Source organism: Lepidochelys kempii, chromosome 12 (genome assembly GCF_965140285.1).
Source record: "Lepidochelys kempii isolate rLepKem1 chromosome 12, rLepKem1.hap1, whole genome shotgun sequence".
Taxonomy (NCBI): Eukaryota; Metazoa; Chordata; order Testudines; family Cheloniidae; genus Lepidochelys; species Lepidochelys kempii.
In genome coordinates, this window is record NC_136391.1 from 17436896 (window position 1) to 17454700 (window position 17805).

The 17805-nt window shown below is 38.2% G+C and overlaps 1 protein-coding gene across 13 annotated transcripts in view; it reads left to right on the plus strand.

The window, feature by feature from the left end:
• Positions 1 to 17805, plus strand: part of ZNF423 (zinc finger protein 423) — a 334537-nt gene that overhangs the window by 226382 nt on the left and 90350 nt on the right. For 8 of the 13 annotated variants that reach the window (XM_073307686.1, XM_073307691.1, XM_073307694.1 and 5 more), the window contains one exon: positions 9257 to 9346. The exons of 3 other annotated variants lie outside the window; for them this stretch is intronic. In XM_073307686.1, the coding sequence (XP_073163787.1) occupies positions 9257 to 9346 (90 nt within the window). Of the gene's footprint in view, positions 1 to 1399; positions 1466 to 9256; positions 9347 to 17805 lie in introns of those variants that run through there. 2 more of the 13 variants (XM_073307700.1, XM_073307690.1) reach the window with 2 other exon arrangements.

A 17805-nucleotide genomic window follows, 5' to 3' on the forward strand; every position in this document is an offset into this window, starting at 1 on the left:
TCAGTTCCTCAGAATTGTAAATAAGTTACAGTGCAAACTTCAGAAGACTGTAGAAAACTACAGGTACATAGTCCCAGTATGGGTAACGGATTTCAGTTCCGTAGGACTAAGCTGTGGTAAATACTAGAGTGTGCCAAGGCACAAATTGTGTATCGCATCCGATATCAAAGGGCCACATGCTTCCCTCCCTTGAAAAACCTATAGGCTGGGAGTGACTTGGAGGAGCTCCACAAGGTTCAGCTCACAACTGTCTTTCAGTTGGGTTTAGAAGATCAGAGAAGGGTTGAAGAATAGAAACTTGGATGGGAAACCAATCTTCTCTCAGGCCCTGTAGATCCTGAGCAACTCCACAACACTCTGTGGCCTCATCTCACCCAGGAAGCAGAGTTGACTTAGGGACTGTTCTACCAGTGAGATTACCTTCAAGGATATTGAAGTATGGGGAGAGCAGTTATAGCTCATTCCACCACCAGGGACTCCCGCATATGTTTTTAATGCTAATCCAGTATTTCAGAGGCATGAATATCATGGATAGTGATTGCTCCTCTGGTCCGCTCATAGCCCACCTACTCCAAAGTTTGCACAGCCTGTGTTGGGCCTGTCCTATGGGCGAGGAGCCCTAACAATGCTTGTTTCACTCCCCTTCATATACTATAGCAGAGGAGGGCATATAGCTCCTTATTATTAAGGTAGCTTTACTTATAATAAAGGTAATGGGTTAAAGAGTTTTTCATTTTACAAATCTAGCCCAGATTGGTGGTGATGGAAGGGTAGTTACCATTCAGTAGCCTCTGAGAAGTGAGTTGGAGGTCTTGCTTGAATCCCAGTGGACCAAAGTCCATATTACAAAAATCACCACCATGAATTGTAACTTATTCAGAGCCCTGACAGAGAAAATAGCCTCCAAGTCAGGATGAAGGCACACTGGTGCAGTAGTGTGCCAGGGAAGCTTGCATTGCTGCGGCCCATGGTGCGTGTGCCGAGTGAGTAGAGGGGCTCAGTCACTAGATCTGACAGTCCAACATCTTTCAGCGGCACTAACTTTTTTTCATACTCTCACGCACACAAAATAAATGAAAAGTGGCTTTCTAAACTCATACTTTATTCTTTTCAAATAATAGTCAACAAAACGATCTCTGCCTTGTAATGCAAGACACCTCCGTAGCATGGTTAGATAATTACGTGATCACATCTTACAATTTAGTTTTTAAACAGTGCCAAGTATTTCATCCTGTTAACTGGGCTCATCTCCCTCTTCTGCTTCTTGGCTGTCTACTCAGGAGTTAGAGGCCCTGGTTGTAATTCAGTAGAGTAGGTTGAAATTTTCAAAGTAGTATGGAGGAAATTTTCAACACTACTCCCACACACTGCTTTGAAAAATTACCCTTCTGCACTCTAGCTCTTCATATCCTGTACGCAGCCACAGAAGCATATTGAGTCCCATGCAGAGACCCTGGTGACTGAACAGACTGGATACATTCCTGGAGCAGGTATATGGTAAATGCTTTGTTTTATTTTAAGCTATGAGCTGTAGGAAGGTTTTTAGCCACAGAGTCAGGCCCCTTTCGTCATGATTAGTTAGGAAGGGGTCTGGGGTTTTTGGGGTGGAATTTTTAGAGAGCAGAAGGTCTTTGAAACATTCCACTGATTGGTGCTCCTTTGAAACATTTCTGTCCACAGAGAGAAGGGATTCCCCCTTTGAAACATTTGCCAGCATTGGGGAGTCTACCCAGGAGTATATCAAAAAATGTCTGTAGTTCTTGCAGTCTCTGTACTCCTTACCTCCTGTTGTGCTGACCTGACCATGTTTCAAGTGTTTCCCCTATTCCCCCACCAACCACTGCCTCTGATGTGCAGTCTCTATTAGATGCCTAGAAGGATGGCATGCTAAGCAACTGGCTCCAACGGTGGAGGAAGAGAACATCCATGACAACAGCAAAAATCACAGAAAGCTCTTAACAGATCTTTCTCCTACGGCTGAGGGAGCAGTAGGACACTTGAATATTCAATAGTTTGGCCACTGATAGGTCCTTGTGCCACGTTTGTGGCAAAGCATTCCCTCTAGATTTGTCTCTCATTTATTTATTTATTTATTTATTTATTTTGGATTTTACTAGTCTAAGATAAGGTGTCCAGTAAACATATTAATTTTTATAAGTACACACACAAATATACAGACCAATCATCTCTGTGTATTCTTCCCAGTCCCTCCCAATCAGTTACGTATATGATGATCAGCATTCTTCTGGCAAACTATTTTGAGAGCCATAGAGTGTAACAATGGGCAGATTATTGTAAACTAGGATGGTCTCCAGAACCTGTACTTAATTTGTATTGGGGAATACATAAAGCAGGAGGCCCAGTTTATTCATTTTACAGCTGTAGGGGACAATAGTGGCAGTTGTATTGAAATAGCTTTGTGGTCTGTATCTTGGACTGCTTTATAGACTTAGGGCTTGTCTACACTTATCGGGGGATCGATGTGTGGCAATAGATGCATCGGCGGTCAATTTAGCAGGTCTAGTGAAGATCCACTAAATTGACTGCAGATCACTCTCCCATCAACTCCTGAACTCCACCTGAACGAGAAGCACAAGGGGGGGTTGACGGGAGAGCGTCTCCCGTTGACATAGTGTAGTGTGGACCCCGCGGTAAGTAGATCTAAGTACGCTGACTTCAGCTACGTTATTCATAGAGCTGAAGTTGCGTAACTTAGATTGATCTCCCCCCGTAGTGTAGACAAGGCCTTAGCATCCTCTGGCTTGGATGATGGGGAACTACCAAATTACCTAATTGTAATGATGAACGAGGCAAAAAGAAATTTCAGTGCAAAAAACAAATGGATGTTGCTGAGCAATGAGCTGCAGTGTGTTTTTAATGATATTTTTGATTCAGGTAACACAGGATCCCAAACATCTGTATAACCTAATCTGTGATAAAATGCCACTGATCCCTCCTGAATATTGTGTTTCAAGTTGTGGAATTTTTTTGCCAGAAACACAGACACATACAGAATGTATATCATCTACATTTTTTCTGTAAATTGACACAAGTATTCTAAATAAAACCATGACCAAAAATAAGAATAATTAGTGTAACAAATTTGAGGCCAAACCCAAAGAACTCAGATAATGCACAGACTTTAAAAGGCAGCAGTGTGAGGAAAGTTGTTTTCACATGTAAAAGAACTATTAATTGATAGACCACTAAATCACAGAGATAACATCAAGAAAGCAGTTAAAAGATTTGAGATTTCACAGTCAGAATGTATCTCAGAACCTTTTGGAGCATGAATCTCTTTATTATAGTTTTCATTGATTCAGCTAATAACATAACTGTCCAGCCCAGGTATTTGTATGGATGTAAAGCTAGTTATGGTTTTATACTGCTGCCCATCACTGTACTATCTGAGTATATGTATTCATTGTTAATACAAATACAGAGCTTCCACACTTTACAAATGGCATCTGCATAGGTGGAAGTATTTGCCATATGCATTTCCTTCTAGGATACAAAGACATTTCTGTTGTTAGGGCCTGATCCTGGGAAGTGCTGAGTCCTCTCAACTCTCATTGACTTGGGAGCTGAGGATAGTCAGCAATTTCAGAATAGAGATCTTAATACAATAATGTATGTTAAAGGAAGGCATTAATTCTGTTTAAATGTTCTATTTTTCTTATGCACTGTTAGTTAAACATGCGGCTTGAATTCTCAGTTATTTAAATTTGCAAAATTTTGAAAGGTGCTTCTTGGTAAATAAAATTCCTTTCCATCCAGTCATGACATTGTGTCAAATGACTGAGACAAAACTGTCTGATTCTTGAGAGGGAAACCCTACAGGCCTTTGGCCAGGTATTCGGATTTGTCTACACTTACAGTGCTGCAGCAGCGCAGTTGCAGTGCTAAGTGAAGATGCTACCTACAATGAAAGGAGAGCCTGTCCCGTCGGCATAGGGACTTCACCTCTCCAAGAGGCAGTAGCTATGTTGATGGGAGAAGCCCTCCCATCTACACCAGATGTTGGCGTTAGGTCGGTATAACTGCATTGCTCAGGGGTGTGGATTTTCCACACCTGTGAGCAACGTAGTTATACCAGCATGGGTTTGTAGTGTAGCCCAGTGCTGAATTAAAATGTATACATGGTAGCAATGATGATAACACTGGAACACAGTGTCTTTGTAATAGCTTTCAAGTGTTAAGGCAAATAAAAAATGTGCCAGATTGTTTTTGAAGCATTAAATGCAAATGATCAATGATAACATATTTCTGGACTTAGCGGTTGAATGTGTGAATTATTTATGAACACATTAAGAATTCAAAATATATTTGTAAAACTTGCATATTTTTAAAGCATATTTTAAGTGTTGCTCTTTTAATGCACAGTTGCAAGCACAACCCTTATACATTAATGTAGTATTTGCTTTAAGCAGCTAATTCTTTGTGGATTTCTTTTAATTAATAAGTAGTACTGGAATCACACGTTAAGGTAGCTGTCTACTATTTAAAGTTGGTTTTAGAAAGGAAAAACTGGTATACAAACCTTTATGAGCTACATGCATTCTGTTCAGAAATGCGTATTTGGGCCTTGATCCTCATTTGTGCTTTGCCTATATAAACCTCTGGGTGTGCATGGCATACTGTTGCCCTGAGTGGGGCTCTATGCCTGTGTAGGCATCTGTCTGCATGGAACTTGTTGCAGGATTGAGAGTCTTAGAATGCAATATGTATTATATCTATAAGCCTAAATGTAATTGTTGGCCTACCTAAAGCGCTTGTTTTGAGTTTTACATTAGTTCTCTGTTGTTGTTAATAATAATAAATAATGATTCATGTAGATACTTAAATAACACAATGGTGAGCGTGGTACATATGTACTAGGAGGATATAGCACTGTAAATGTACACCACTGATAATTAAACTACAGTATTAATAATTAATAGTGTAGTTTCATTCAGGGCCAGAGCTCAAACTCCCATTGACTTAAGCAGGAAATGTCGGGCCCTAATAGAATCCAATATCTAGTTGGCTTCCTATTTTAAAATGGTCTTCATAATTGTACATTTTAGCCCTCTCTTTTTTCTGCCACATGGAAAATTTGTTGCCAGAAATACTAATAGCTTTGTCATCCAGATACACAGTGTAGCTATGTTTCAGAGTAGCAGCCGTGTTAGTCTGTATTCGCAAAAAGAACAGGAGTACTTGTGGCACCTTAGAGACTAATAAATTTATTTGAGCATAAGCTTTCCTGAGCTACAGCTCACTTCATCGGAATTAAGCTATGGTCTCTTACAATTGTTATCTATGCATATTTGTCCCTAGAAATTACTCTATTTCATGAAAATGTATTTTGTTTTGCTTGTTTATCTACCAGGAAAGAAATAGTGTTTTCCTTAATATATTCATTCGTATATTCCTTTTGCATTTTTTTGTTTCATTTACACCTTGCATAATAGTAGTTCAGTTTTCACTGACATTTTTATAGCTGCTATGACAACATTCCTGTTTTGCATGATACATGCATAATCGTCTGTGATCACAGTTTTATATTGCTTTCATTCTCTCTTAACCGTGTTAAGAATCCTTTTTGCCCTTCAACCCAATTTTCATATGCAGTTATGATTAAACTCGTTTAAACATTTTCCTGGTAGTTTCATATTTATTCATAAAGAGGAGCAGTTGATAAAACACCTTTTCTGTAATCAGTCTGAGTTTTAAGTCTGATGTGTCTTCAAAGTTATCATTAGCAAGCATCTCAATCAATTCACAGTCTTTCAACATCTGTTAACTAGTGTGGCAAAAATGTCTCTTTCCAGTAAACTTTCATGTGTGTAAACTGTGATATTTTGATGCTGTAACTTGTTCTTCACTTTAGTGGTATTGTTAACCTTGAAAATTATTGTATTTTCAAAAACAACAACAACAACAACAACCCTCCCCCCAAATAAAAAAAACCACCAGAATTGTATTTAGCAGTCTGCAGAGATATTTTCTGCCTGCTTCTTGGATTATTTGTACATGTGTGGGCAAATATCTATGAATATAAGTGCACACAGTCTTCACAGAGTCCCTCTCCACCAACCCTGAAGTTGGAAAAGAAGGTAAGTTCTCACCATATGAAATTTTGGTTCTACCTATGGGTGGCAAAATTACTCAACTCTTTCCCACTATAAAGGTCAGCACCTCAGTTTCCAATCAGACCTTTCTACCTTTCTCCTGATTTAAAAAAAAAAAAACAAAGAATCAGAATCTTCCTATAAACAAAGCTCCATCATTTTCAGGTCTGTTCTTCAGACTTTTCTAGAGTGATGCTGCAAAGATATCTTTTGCTCTTTACATGAATTTGTTTATTTCCTCACATTTGAATCCTGCTGCTTTGAATTGTACAGAGTTTTGCCTTCAATGGCACCATTGCTTGCTTAAGAAATTAACCAATTTACTAAATAATTGAGGTCCTAAACAATAACAAAATGATTTCTTTAAAGCGTGGCATCTGACAGTATAATTGTATATGAGATATTTGATTTCCCTTGTCATGAAGGATTTCACTTTGAAGTTATATTTTCTCTATTAAAATGTTTTTCATATAGTTTTCTTTTTTATTAGGAAAGCTTATAGACTCTGCATCACTTTTGGATAAAGATGCTGAAAAGAACCAATTTTTTAGACTAAATTAAAACTGAATTAAACTTCATTATCTCTAAACAGTGAAGAAATTAAGAATTAAAGATAGCATTCATCAACAGGATGAATACTTAAAAAACAAAAAAATAACCCTAAAACTTGACATTAGGTTCCCTGTAATCAGTTCGTGCTACCACTAATTGCATATGAGCAAGAATGATCTAATCAAAGGGGATAACCTGTTCCTGTGAGAAGATTGTCATTTCTGTCATCATAAAGTATGTAGAGAAGATTGTAGAGGTCCTAGAACAGCAGCAGTTGCATTCTCTCTTCGATATAAAGGAGCCATATTGTACACCATCACATCTACAGGTTCCACTGGTTGTTTATACTGTAATTCTATGTACAGCTTTTGAATCTTCTTTGTCCCTGTAGCTTTGTACCAATTCTGTCTTGAAATCTAGGTGTTTATGATGTTTTAACAGGCAGGTTGCTGTTAACAGGCAACTAATGCTTTTTCTTGGAGAAAGAAGATTTCCCTGTTCTTCAAGTCTTGCCAAACCAGTGGTGCAGTTTTTAATGCCTTTTCATCCAAAGCTGCAAGGAAATCAGCTACCATTTCTGTTTCTGCACTAGCAAGATATCTGGGCTTACCTAAAAACAAACAAACGGGGTGGGAGGCAAAGCAGTGCATATTTGGGAAAATTTAACATCTTTGGCCAAAGTTATAAAAAGTCCATGCACCATTCATTTTATCTCTTTGGGGAGGTGTGGACACTGTTCCAGTCTACCCTGTCATTGGACAGTGGGAAGAGAAAGTGCACAGTACTAGAAAGGTAGATCTAAGTCCCTTTCTTACTAATAAGAACACTGATAAACAACACTTACTAATAAAAAACATGTACGTGGTTTTAAGTACCTGCACTCACTGACTTCAGAGGGAGCTGCAAGTGCTCAGCACTTCTGATGATCAGGTCCAAAACGTTTCCTTACTTCCTTCTCCTGTTATGGAAAACATCTGTATTTGAATAAGAGGGTTATCAAGTTATGTACACTGAAACTTGTCTGATCATCCAATGGACAAATGAGAATTTTTGCCTATTAGATATAGGTCCAAATTCATTTTCAATGTAACTCCATTTACTTCAAAGGGATACAGTTGGTGCATTGCCTTTAAATAAGGATCAAATTAAATGGCAGTGCAAATCTTGGGGAGACTTTAACCTGGTCCTTTAAGTGAAGAGACTGCCCATTACAAATGGTCATTAGAGCAAATTTCATTGATACGCGTCATACTTGATTAGCAAATCAGGTCAAGTATAATTTCCCTCTCCTTCCTGAGGGACAAAAATATTATTGTCATATCCTCCTGAGTAATCGGACTACTTTCTTTCCTGATCATTCTTTAGTGTAGAGAGAAACTTTTCAACAGCAAGAATTTCATTCACATTATTCTGACCTCTGAAGAACATTTTAATTCTTTTAAATTCTACTGTGTGTTTCAGAACACCTTTGACTCATCATTTTCTGTCAAGTTCTTGGTGCAGAGAGAACCAATTGCCTCTGCGGTAGGTACCATACATGTTTGGTCACTTACATTTTGGATTTTTGTAGCGGAAACTTTGTGGGTCAACTTATTAGTAATTTTGGCAACTTTCTGGCCTCTTTAAGGAATCAAGAAATCTCTACTTCATGTTCTTCTCTCTTTAGATTATTCCAGATTGAGATGTATGTATTGTTCGAGTTTTGAATTGGCAGGTTCAATTCCTTTACATTTGCTTTACTAAAAAATTTATTTTTTGTGGCCCTGTCTCTAAGCAGGAAGGTTCTAACAATTGCCTCTGTGTCTTCAGTTGAACTTTGAGAGAGAAGATTTTAGTTTCATTATCAGACTTTCCTAAGGTAATATCAGATTTTAAATGAACCAGTTGATCTATCATAATCAATCTACATTTCTTTAGAGACAGTTTTCATTCTTTGTCAGGCAAAACATTGACTCTTACCTTGGACTAATGATGCTATTTTACAACTCAAAAGCATTATTTGTCATATTTTATTGGCTAGGGAAAGACACAATGCATCCAAATACTACAGTTTCCAGGTGGATCAAGGCCTATGCAAGAATACTTCGAACAACAGGATCTTGAGTCTCTCCAAACTGCATGAAGCTTTATTCTGCTGGGAGTTGTAAGCAATTCTCAGATGGAATGTAACTTTTGGAAAATTAAAGAGTAGCAACTGAGTCAAACGTACATATTTTTCCTACCCGCCATAAACTTGTATTAACTTCTGCAGAAAATGCACTTTCAGTCATAGGATCTGTCAGATACTATAGTCATTTTAAGGTAAGGGACTATTGCCTGCTTCTATTGTCAATTACATTTCTATATGGTGAGGACTGAACTTCTTTTCCGACTCCTAGATTGGTGAAGAGGGGAGGTATGAAAAAGAATGATTACTTATTAGTAATGGTGTTTTCCATAGTCCTCCTCTTCACCAACACACTTTCTCCTGCCTACCCTGAATCTCTTTCCTCTTTGTTTTGTTGTGTTGCAATTAACCCATGCACTGGGGGTAAATGAGGTGCTGACCTCACGGGGAAGAGTTGAGTCTTTTTACCTCCTGTTTCCTGTAGGTGCAGCCCAAACCCCATATGGTGAGACGTTACCTTCTTTTCCAGCTCCTGCACTGATGGAGAGGAGGACTATGAAAAATGTCACTGCAGGTAGGAAATAAAGTATACGCTGAACTTTATATATGTATAAACAGTTAGGTACTGTAGTAAATATAACCACACTCAGAAGTTAACCCTGCCTTTAGATGTGTTGTCTTGTGTATGCTCACCCATACCTATCAAAGAATAAGATCAGTGGCTTTGAATATAATGTCGTTGTATAATTCTAAAACTAATTGTTGTAAAATTGTAAAAATTGTTGTTTTTCATTCAGTTATACCAGAGTAAATCCATCGACTCTAGGTTTTACTCCAGAATAACCAAATGCAGTTTTGCTCCATGTGTTAGATGATCAGTATCAGCTAGTATCAACAGCATGTCATTTGTTACAGCTTGTTTTATCTATCCCATTGCTAGATCATCTACTCAGGCATTATTGATGTTAAACAAAACAACCACATTAACTTCAGCTCTAATCAGAAGATAAAGAAATCTACTGGGGGGAAAACCCTTTAAATTGTTGGGGGAAAGCTATCATTTTCAGACTTTAAAGCCAGCATCAGCTACCAAGTGAGAGCTGAAAATTTAATGACTTGATAGTTTCATTTAAAGTTGACACAATACTATCCCCCTCCCCAGTCCTTCCTTTGCTAAGTAAACATGCACGTGAGTGAATAAAGGCTAACACTAGTGACTGTATGTTTAATCAGACCAAATAACTTCTAGACAGATTTCAGCACGACACCGAGTAAGGGAGTCTTAAGCCTTAGTGTCACAATCATCAGCTGTCTAAAAATCAAAAGCTACGTGTGCTAAAAACACTTCAGCAAAAAATCTCGAGACTCCTAACACTTGCAGGTGTGCACATTGGGTTGCATCGGATTTCATATCTGCCTGTGTGCCTTCTGTCTGGGCTGCTGTTAATGTAAGTTAGTTCTCACTGGTGAAACGCTGTTTGCATGCTGTTCCTCTCCGATCAGGTTTAATGTCATTTAGGGCTTGTTTCTTGTGTAACAAGGCTGGAATTTCTTGTTTCAGTTCCTGTTTGCAGTGTGTGTTAGCTCAGCCTCTTACTCCTTTGCCAAGCTGGCAGAGCATGGGGGTTGACTTCCTGTGCAGATGATGTAAAAGTGATTCTGTGATTCTTCCTCTGCAGCCATTGGGAGATAAAAGCCAGGACAGTGGGGATTGTAAAGAGGGAGCCAAATTATATGTATAATATTAAAGTGAGTGCATTTGTGGTTTTGCTGTTCTCCAGGGTTTTTTACAAGTAGAAAAACATGAATTAGCATTTTACATTTCCATATATTGACTGGCAAAATAGCCTCCTCTCAATTAAGACCTATAGCTTTTTGGGATATATGCAACAATTTTATAAAATATTTACAGCAAGATTTGCATTTTACACAGTATTACAATTTTTCTTGTGTTTTAGCAGAAAGGGCTGAGGCCTAAGAGAGGAAATGCATTCCATGTATCAAGAAGAGAACTAAAACTGGATTGCTAGCATTCAGCAGTAGAAATGTCCAGGGTTGATTATTTTTTCCAGTAATTTCTAAGGTTGATTTTGCCAACCAGCTATTTGTTATATCCTCTTTAAGGACCATGTTCCCTATGCAGATCTATTATTTTCCCTTTAAAGCTGGCTTTGGAAGAGACTGTTTTTAGCTTTGTGTTAGACAGATAAGTAGAACATTCACTTCCCCCCCCCCTCCATGTAAATGCGTGCTGTAAAGAACATAGCTATTTCCTGGATAATTTGCAGTTGTATATTTTATGTTAATTTCACCGAAAATATTGCACCCCTGCCAGGTTTAGTAGAGGCTCACTGTGATATGAATAATTTCTAGCGAATCATTTTTTTTCTTCATTTAAGATTTGGCACCTTTTTAAGATTTTAATAATAGCAACAAGGAGGAAGATTCAGAACAAGTGAAACGTTAGAGCCAAAGAAACTCACGTTGAGCGCTAATGTAAAATAGCAAGAATAATTACATGGAAAACAGTTTCCACAGATGTTTTTCCTTGTAATGTAATAACTATTTACTAAACTGTTTATTTTAGGCCCTTGGTTTACAATAAAATATTTATACGTGCTCTGCTGTAATAAAAAAATATTGACAAAATACTATAGAGATTTTTTAAAAAGACAATTAGTATTTCTCTGTCTAGAAAGTGAACACAACAAAAGTTGTATGTGCCATTTTTCGTGTACAGTATTTTGAGAGGTTTGGTAAAATAACTGTCACTAGCTGGAGTACTCACCTTGAACTAACAGATAAGAAATTGGTGTGTATAAAAATTAAGCCACAACATATTGCAGAATACGAAGGCTAGCACTCTAAGGACTGAGGAGAAGTATGTCCCTTCCTTTTAATAGAAAAACATAATCTTGCCCTTGGAGTGTTAAATAATAAAGCTACCTCCCATAAAAGTAACATCTGTCTATATTACGAACAAGATTAAAGTTTAAGATGATAAACCATAAATATTTTATAATCTTTGTATATAAATGCATATATGTATTAATACTCTAATACAATAAAGAATATTGGAATATTTAGACGTATTGCTTCATCTTGTCTGCACCAGATTTATAACATGATTAATTCAAAAGGTTATTAGCATACATTTACCCTGTGTATACATTTATGTACAGTGAATATATATTTATGCATGATAATATTAAAAAGCACTACAGAACCTAATAGGCTTGTATACATAAATATATAGCATAAATTAATCATGTTTTCAAACTTCCATGATCTTGCCTATTAAAACCTTTAACATGTTAGTATTTCTTAATGTGTAATATCTTGCCTCCCTATTTCACCTTGAAGAAAAACGTTTTTTTCTTAGAAATGCTTTCCCATCCTTTAATTATCTAAAGCATATCATAAGATCAGTGGTCCATTGTATATAGAAAAGTAACTTTTTGTGGGGGAGGTGAGGAGGGCAAAAAACAAGTCCAGAACATCACCATCTCTTTGTGGAGTGAAGATGGGCCCCAGACATCAGTTTAGATCTAAACAGCACCAAACTTTGGAGAGAAATGGAATCCAAACTCAGAGTCAGATTTTGTGGTTGACTTTTAAAACAAACTTGGACACCACAATTTGGGGAACAGGAAGGATTCAAAATCTGGAACTCACTCCAAATTTGGCAGCTCATTCTCCATTTTCAAGTAGATCATTCCCTTACATTTCTGTCTTAGTATATGGGTGAACTTTAGAATTGGAGAAGAAGCTATATGGCTTGCAGAAGCCTTGTAAAATCATCTTGAACTTTAAAATATACTTGCTAGCCCTTTTTCTTGGCCATTGTTGTTTATGAAAAAAATAAAGATACTTTATTGTCCTATTTAAAAATTATTCATTCTGGGTGAATGAGCAAGCAGAATTTTGTCAGGTTGTGTTACAGAGTGCACAAAAATAAATAGTGTAGAGCAGAAAACTGCAAGCTTGAGAACCAAAACTGAACAAAAGAGGGAGCTAAGAAATCTAAAATGCTCAGTTTTAAGACAGGATAATCATGGTTAACAGATGTCTCCAAATTCTCTGTTTTGTTATAGACATTTTTTTCCATGGCTGTTTTATACACACACACCCCTATATTTAAGGGGTGTGTGTACCAGCATATTGTGCCATTCATCCTATATATGAAGACATCTCTCGTTCTCCCACGTCCCTTCTCCCAAATATCTGCACTGTGGAATTTAATCAGAACTGCTTTGTAATAAGTGCATACTTACGATTTCTTAATAAGGTTATTTTTATCAGAGGAAAATAAATAATGCAATTGGCTAATCAGTGCAGTATTTTTAGTAGAGTAGAACAAAGTTTAGTTCTTGGCTATTAGCCTTTTGGTACCTTCCTGCTCAAGGAACGTTGATACACTGAGGAATGTTGCCACGTTATGCAATTTTTTAAAAAATGCAACTCCTTTTGAGTCTTCAGGCAGCAGTAGGGTACAAAGTTAGTGTTAAAGCAAACAAAGGAATTTGAGCTTAGAAATCAGTATTACTGTGCACATACCAATTTTTTTCCCAAGGACTCTGTTATTGTGTAAACTGATGATTTTGTTTTTAAATTATATTCTGAAAGGTGTTGACACCCAGAATTGTCTAGGAAGTACTTTAATACCTATGTAATATTAGTTTGCTAGTTCAAGAAGTGGAGTGGTTACAAGTGTGGCAGTTTTGGTTGGAGTTCACGATTGACCCCTTGTTGATTTCTGAGGTGCTGGAGGTATTAGTAAATTATTACATGTTTCCTAATTTGTAAATTTAGTTTAAATTAAAGTAAATTAGCCAATTCTCTTCCCCAGTATCTTTGTAAAGGCCATTTACTGTTTATCGCAGTAGAAGTCATTATCCTTGTCAGTGATTTTGGAAATGGAATACATCTGATTCAGCTGCACGGGTGTGAATCACCTATGTAATTGAGGGCAAAATTGGACCTTCTCTCTTTCTCTGAGATATCAACTTGCAATCTAAGGACTTGTCTACATGGGGAGTTATTCCTAATTACCTGTTCCTGAATAAATCCATGTGAGGACACACTTGTTATAGAATAAGTTCCTTGTTCTGAATTAGTTTAATCCATTTATAAAGGATTAAACTAATTCAGAATAAGGCACTCTTCTTCTGGACTAAGAGCATCCACACATGGAGTTAATCAGGAATAGGTAACTCACTTTAAATTCACTGTCTATTTTGGTCCAGATTCATTCCATGTGACAAGCCCTGAAATGTTATATTAAGGTATCTGTAGCTTCCTCTTAGGTACAGGTTAAAATTCTTCTCAGTAGATCTTGACTGGTATTTTGCACTCTCTCAGTGCATAGATCTCTCATTAACCTGAGTGGGAGTTTTGTGTTCGTACATAAAGCAGAAACGTGGGAGGTGAGATCCACCATGCAGCACCGAGTGGATATTAGGAACTTGCCACTTAAATCAGACAACATTATCGATGTGCAGTGTGGAAAAATTGCACATAAGGGGTTGGATAAAGGAATATTGCAGGAAAACCCGTCTAAAAGAGGACTTTGTGGAAAGAATAGATTTTTCTGAAGGACGCGTGGCGTGCGTTATAATGGAGACATTCTCATATAAAATTCACCTAGTATCCTTACCATACTTATGAACATAATGAATAAACTGGCAAACGGCATTATTTTAATAAACTGTTGGCTGTTAGCTCCTCTTACATTTTATCAGAAAATGAGTTCAGAGGAGTGGATTTTGCCGAAGAAGCGATCTCCAGTTTTCTCTTGGAACTATACTTCTAGAATTTGTAAAGGTTTATGTCTTTAACAACTCACATTTTCATTTTAGTTTTTCATTTGCTGCTGTGGATTTGTATTCATTTTGCAGCATTCACTGAAATTGATCCAGCCCTTTTATATAATTTGCCAGCATGAAATATTACTTCAAAGATAAGCTTTGTTATTAAATGCTTAATCTTGAACACTTGTCTTATTTGGTACGAATGATCTTTGAGAACTAGGTAAAGAGAAGTGTACTACTGTGGTTTTAAAGCGTCTGTAACTGGAAGAGCCCAAGTTAGTTTACAAAGGTTGGCCTCTCCTCATTTTGCTATCGCAGCAGCTGGACGTCATTAAGCGCTAGCGTTAATTATTGGGAGACTGTTTGTTCCGTATGTGTGCAGAAACACTTGGGGTAACGCACAAAAAAAGGTCACCTTGAAATGGAAGCTTATAGGAAAAAAGTAAAAAGGACCAGGACTGCCACTGATTTCAAAACATTTCTTACTCCAAGCTGATTTCTGAAAATGAGGAGAGAACACTGCAGCGTGGCCATAAGGAATTTTTTTAACTGCTTGGTATTTGTTTGATGGGGCTGAGGAGGGTGCTAGACTAATGTGCCCTGGATTAATGCAAGTGAAAGACATTAATGTTGTGTTTTCTGTAATTTGTGTGTGTGAATATTCCCTTTTTATCCTCTAGAGCTTTCAGGCCATGTACTGTATGGTTCGAGGAGGAGTTATTAATAACTGCATAAACTGTAAATAGATTCTGTAGAGAAAGCCTGTTAGGGGAAAACTGTTTAGGGGGATGAATGTCACAAAGAACAGCATGAAACACGTGGCAGCTTAAAACAAGTATTCCTTGGAACTGTTGTCTCTCAGAGCTGGTGACATTCAGGCAAAGTGGGCTAAATTCAGCTCTGACGAAAGCAGGTGTAATTATATCCAGCCCGGTGTGCTTTCACCCACTTGCATCAAAGCTCAGTTTAGTCCTGTATACCTGGATAATTGTTAAACAAAAATAAGGTGGGGAGCACCGAGGGAAAGGGAACGTGAGATTGGAGGAGAATTAGGTTATTACATTTCCTCCTTAATTCTTCATCAGGGCTGCTGCCTGTATTTTCTACAGAAAAATCAATGCATTCTGATTCTGTAATTTCCCATGGTGCCTCACTCAGAGCACAGTGTGCCATGGGAGGTGACATATCCGGTCATGGCAGCTTGAACTATTTTTCCAGTGAAAGAATTCATTGGAATTTCACAACCTTTGCATGCTTTTGTGAAAACACTCATTTGTGTTTGCGCCAACCCGCTAATGGCGGATGCCGGGGTTTGTGAATCCCACCTACATTCGGTGCTCGTTATGGCATGGAATGTGCCGTTAATAATGCATCTGTGAAACTCAGCTGTGAGGGAGCCAAGTAATTATCCCACCGTAGCGTTCTCTGCTTCAGTGTCATCACAACTGGGGCTTCATTAAAAGTCCTAACAGTAGAGATGTTGTGTGGTGCAGCCTGTATATATATTTTTTCATTTAAATTATCAGCAATGCCATGGCTCAGAGGTAATTTGACTTTTTGAAACCGTAGAGCCCCTGTGAATTTCCTTCCTCCTCTCCCTCTCGCTGCCGCACCAGCTGATCAGCCCCAGAAGAACAAAAGGTTTATCTGAAGCTATGAAGCATATATTCACCAGCTTCTGGCGTAGAGATAAAAAAAAATCAAAGTACTCCATTGAACATGTTAATACTGAGCAAAATGCACACAGCCAGACACTAAACCTTTACAGGGATTTAGGCATTTGAAAAGTGATACTCTGATCAGGTCTAGAGTTAGTTTCCTTAGCACAGAGTAAGCAGTATCGTAAAATAATATTGTTTTTTTAAATCAATGGAAAGCCTAACGTTTCCCCCCTCCCCTTTTGTTTTATTGCTTTGTCTGGTTTCTGTCAGGCAGGTAGTCACAAACTCTTGGGTAAAGGGGAGGTATTTTACTTTTCTGATACCGCATTCCTCCAGTAGAATATACAGTATGAACCTCCTGAATAAAAATAAATACAAGATAGCAGAATACAAGAAATACAAGAAAGGATTGGTGGCTTCTTACAGCTCTCTAAGAGAGTTGGGACCGTTTTAAAAATGATTAGTCTGGTTACTTTCTTCTTTCTCTTCTACCAGCTTTCTTTCCCTAGTTGCTCTCCTCTTGTTTTGTCATCTTCATCTTTTTCTTTGCGAGAGTCCAGCGCTTTTACAGTAGCCTGGGATTCTTGTCAGTGGGAATCAGGATCAGGCCTTTAGTATGCTACAGATAAACCTATTCTGAGTTGTCTCTGGCATAAATCTACCAGCTTGGTGAACTTTGGAGATCCTGACCTGTGTTTGCATCCTACCTGACTACAACAGCAAACCCAATGCTGTTTTGTTCAAAGGTTGATTAAACAAAGAAATAAAGAAAGTGTTAGTTTTATCTTCTAATCTGCAGAACTCTGGTCTAGATGTTGCAGTCTTACGAATGGCCACGCTGGGTCAGACCAATATCCTGTTCTCTGATACTGGCCAGTGCCAGATGCTTCATAGGGTATGAACAGATCAGGGCAATTATCAAGTGAGTCATCCCCTGTCATCAATTCCCAGCTTCTGGCAGTTAGAAGTTTAGGGGTTGCATCTCTGACCATGGGGTTGCGTCCCTGACCATCTTGGCTAATAGCCATTGGTGGATGTATCCTCCGTGAACGTATCTAATTCTGGTTTGAACCCAGTTATATTTTTGGCCTTCACAACAACCCCAGCAACAGGTTCCACAGACTGACTGTGCGTTGTGTGAAGAAATATGTCCGTTTGTGTGTTTTAAACCTTTTACCTATAAATGTCATTGGATCACCCCGTGTTGTTGTATTATGTGATGTCAACAGGAGAGAAACTGCTGCGCCCCCATGGAGCCCCATTAGAGTCCATCTGTGGATACAAGCATGTGCAGACTAGGGTCTATGTTTTAATTGTGTACTTTATTAACAGAATAGGTTGGTTTAAGAAAGAATGTTTAAATAGAATTTAATCATTCTTCGTCAAATGGGCCCCAATTCTGCAAAGACTTGCACATGAGTAAGCTCTAGACCAGTGGTTTCCAAACTTGTTCCGCCGCTTGCAGAGGGAAAGCCCCTGGCGGGCCGGGCCAGTTTGTTTACCTGCCGCGTCCGCAGGTTCAGCTGATCACGGCCCCCACTGGCCGCGGTTCGCTGCTCCAG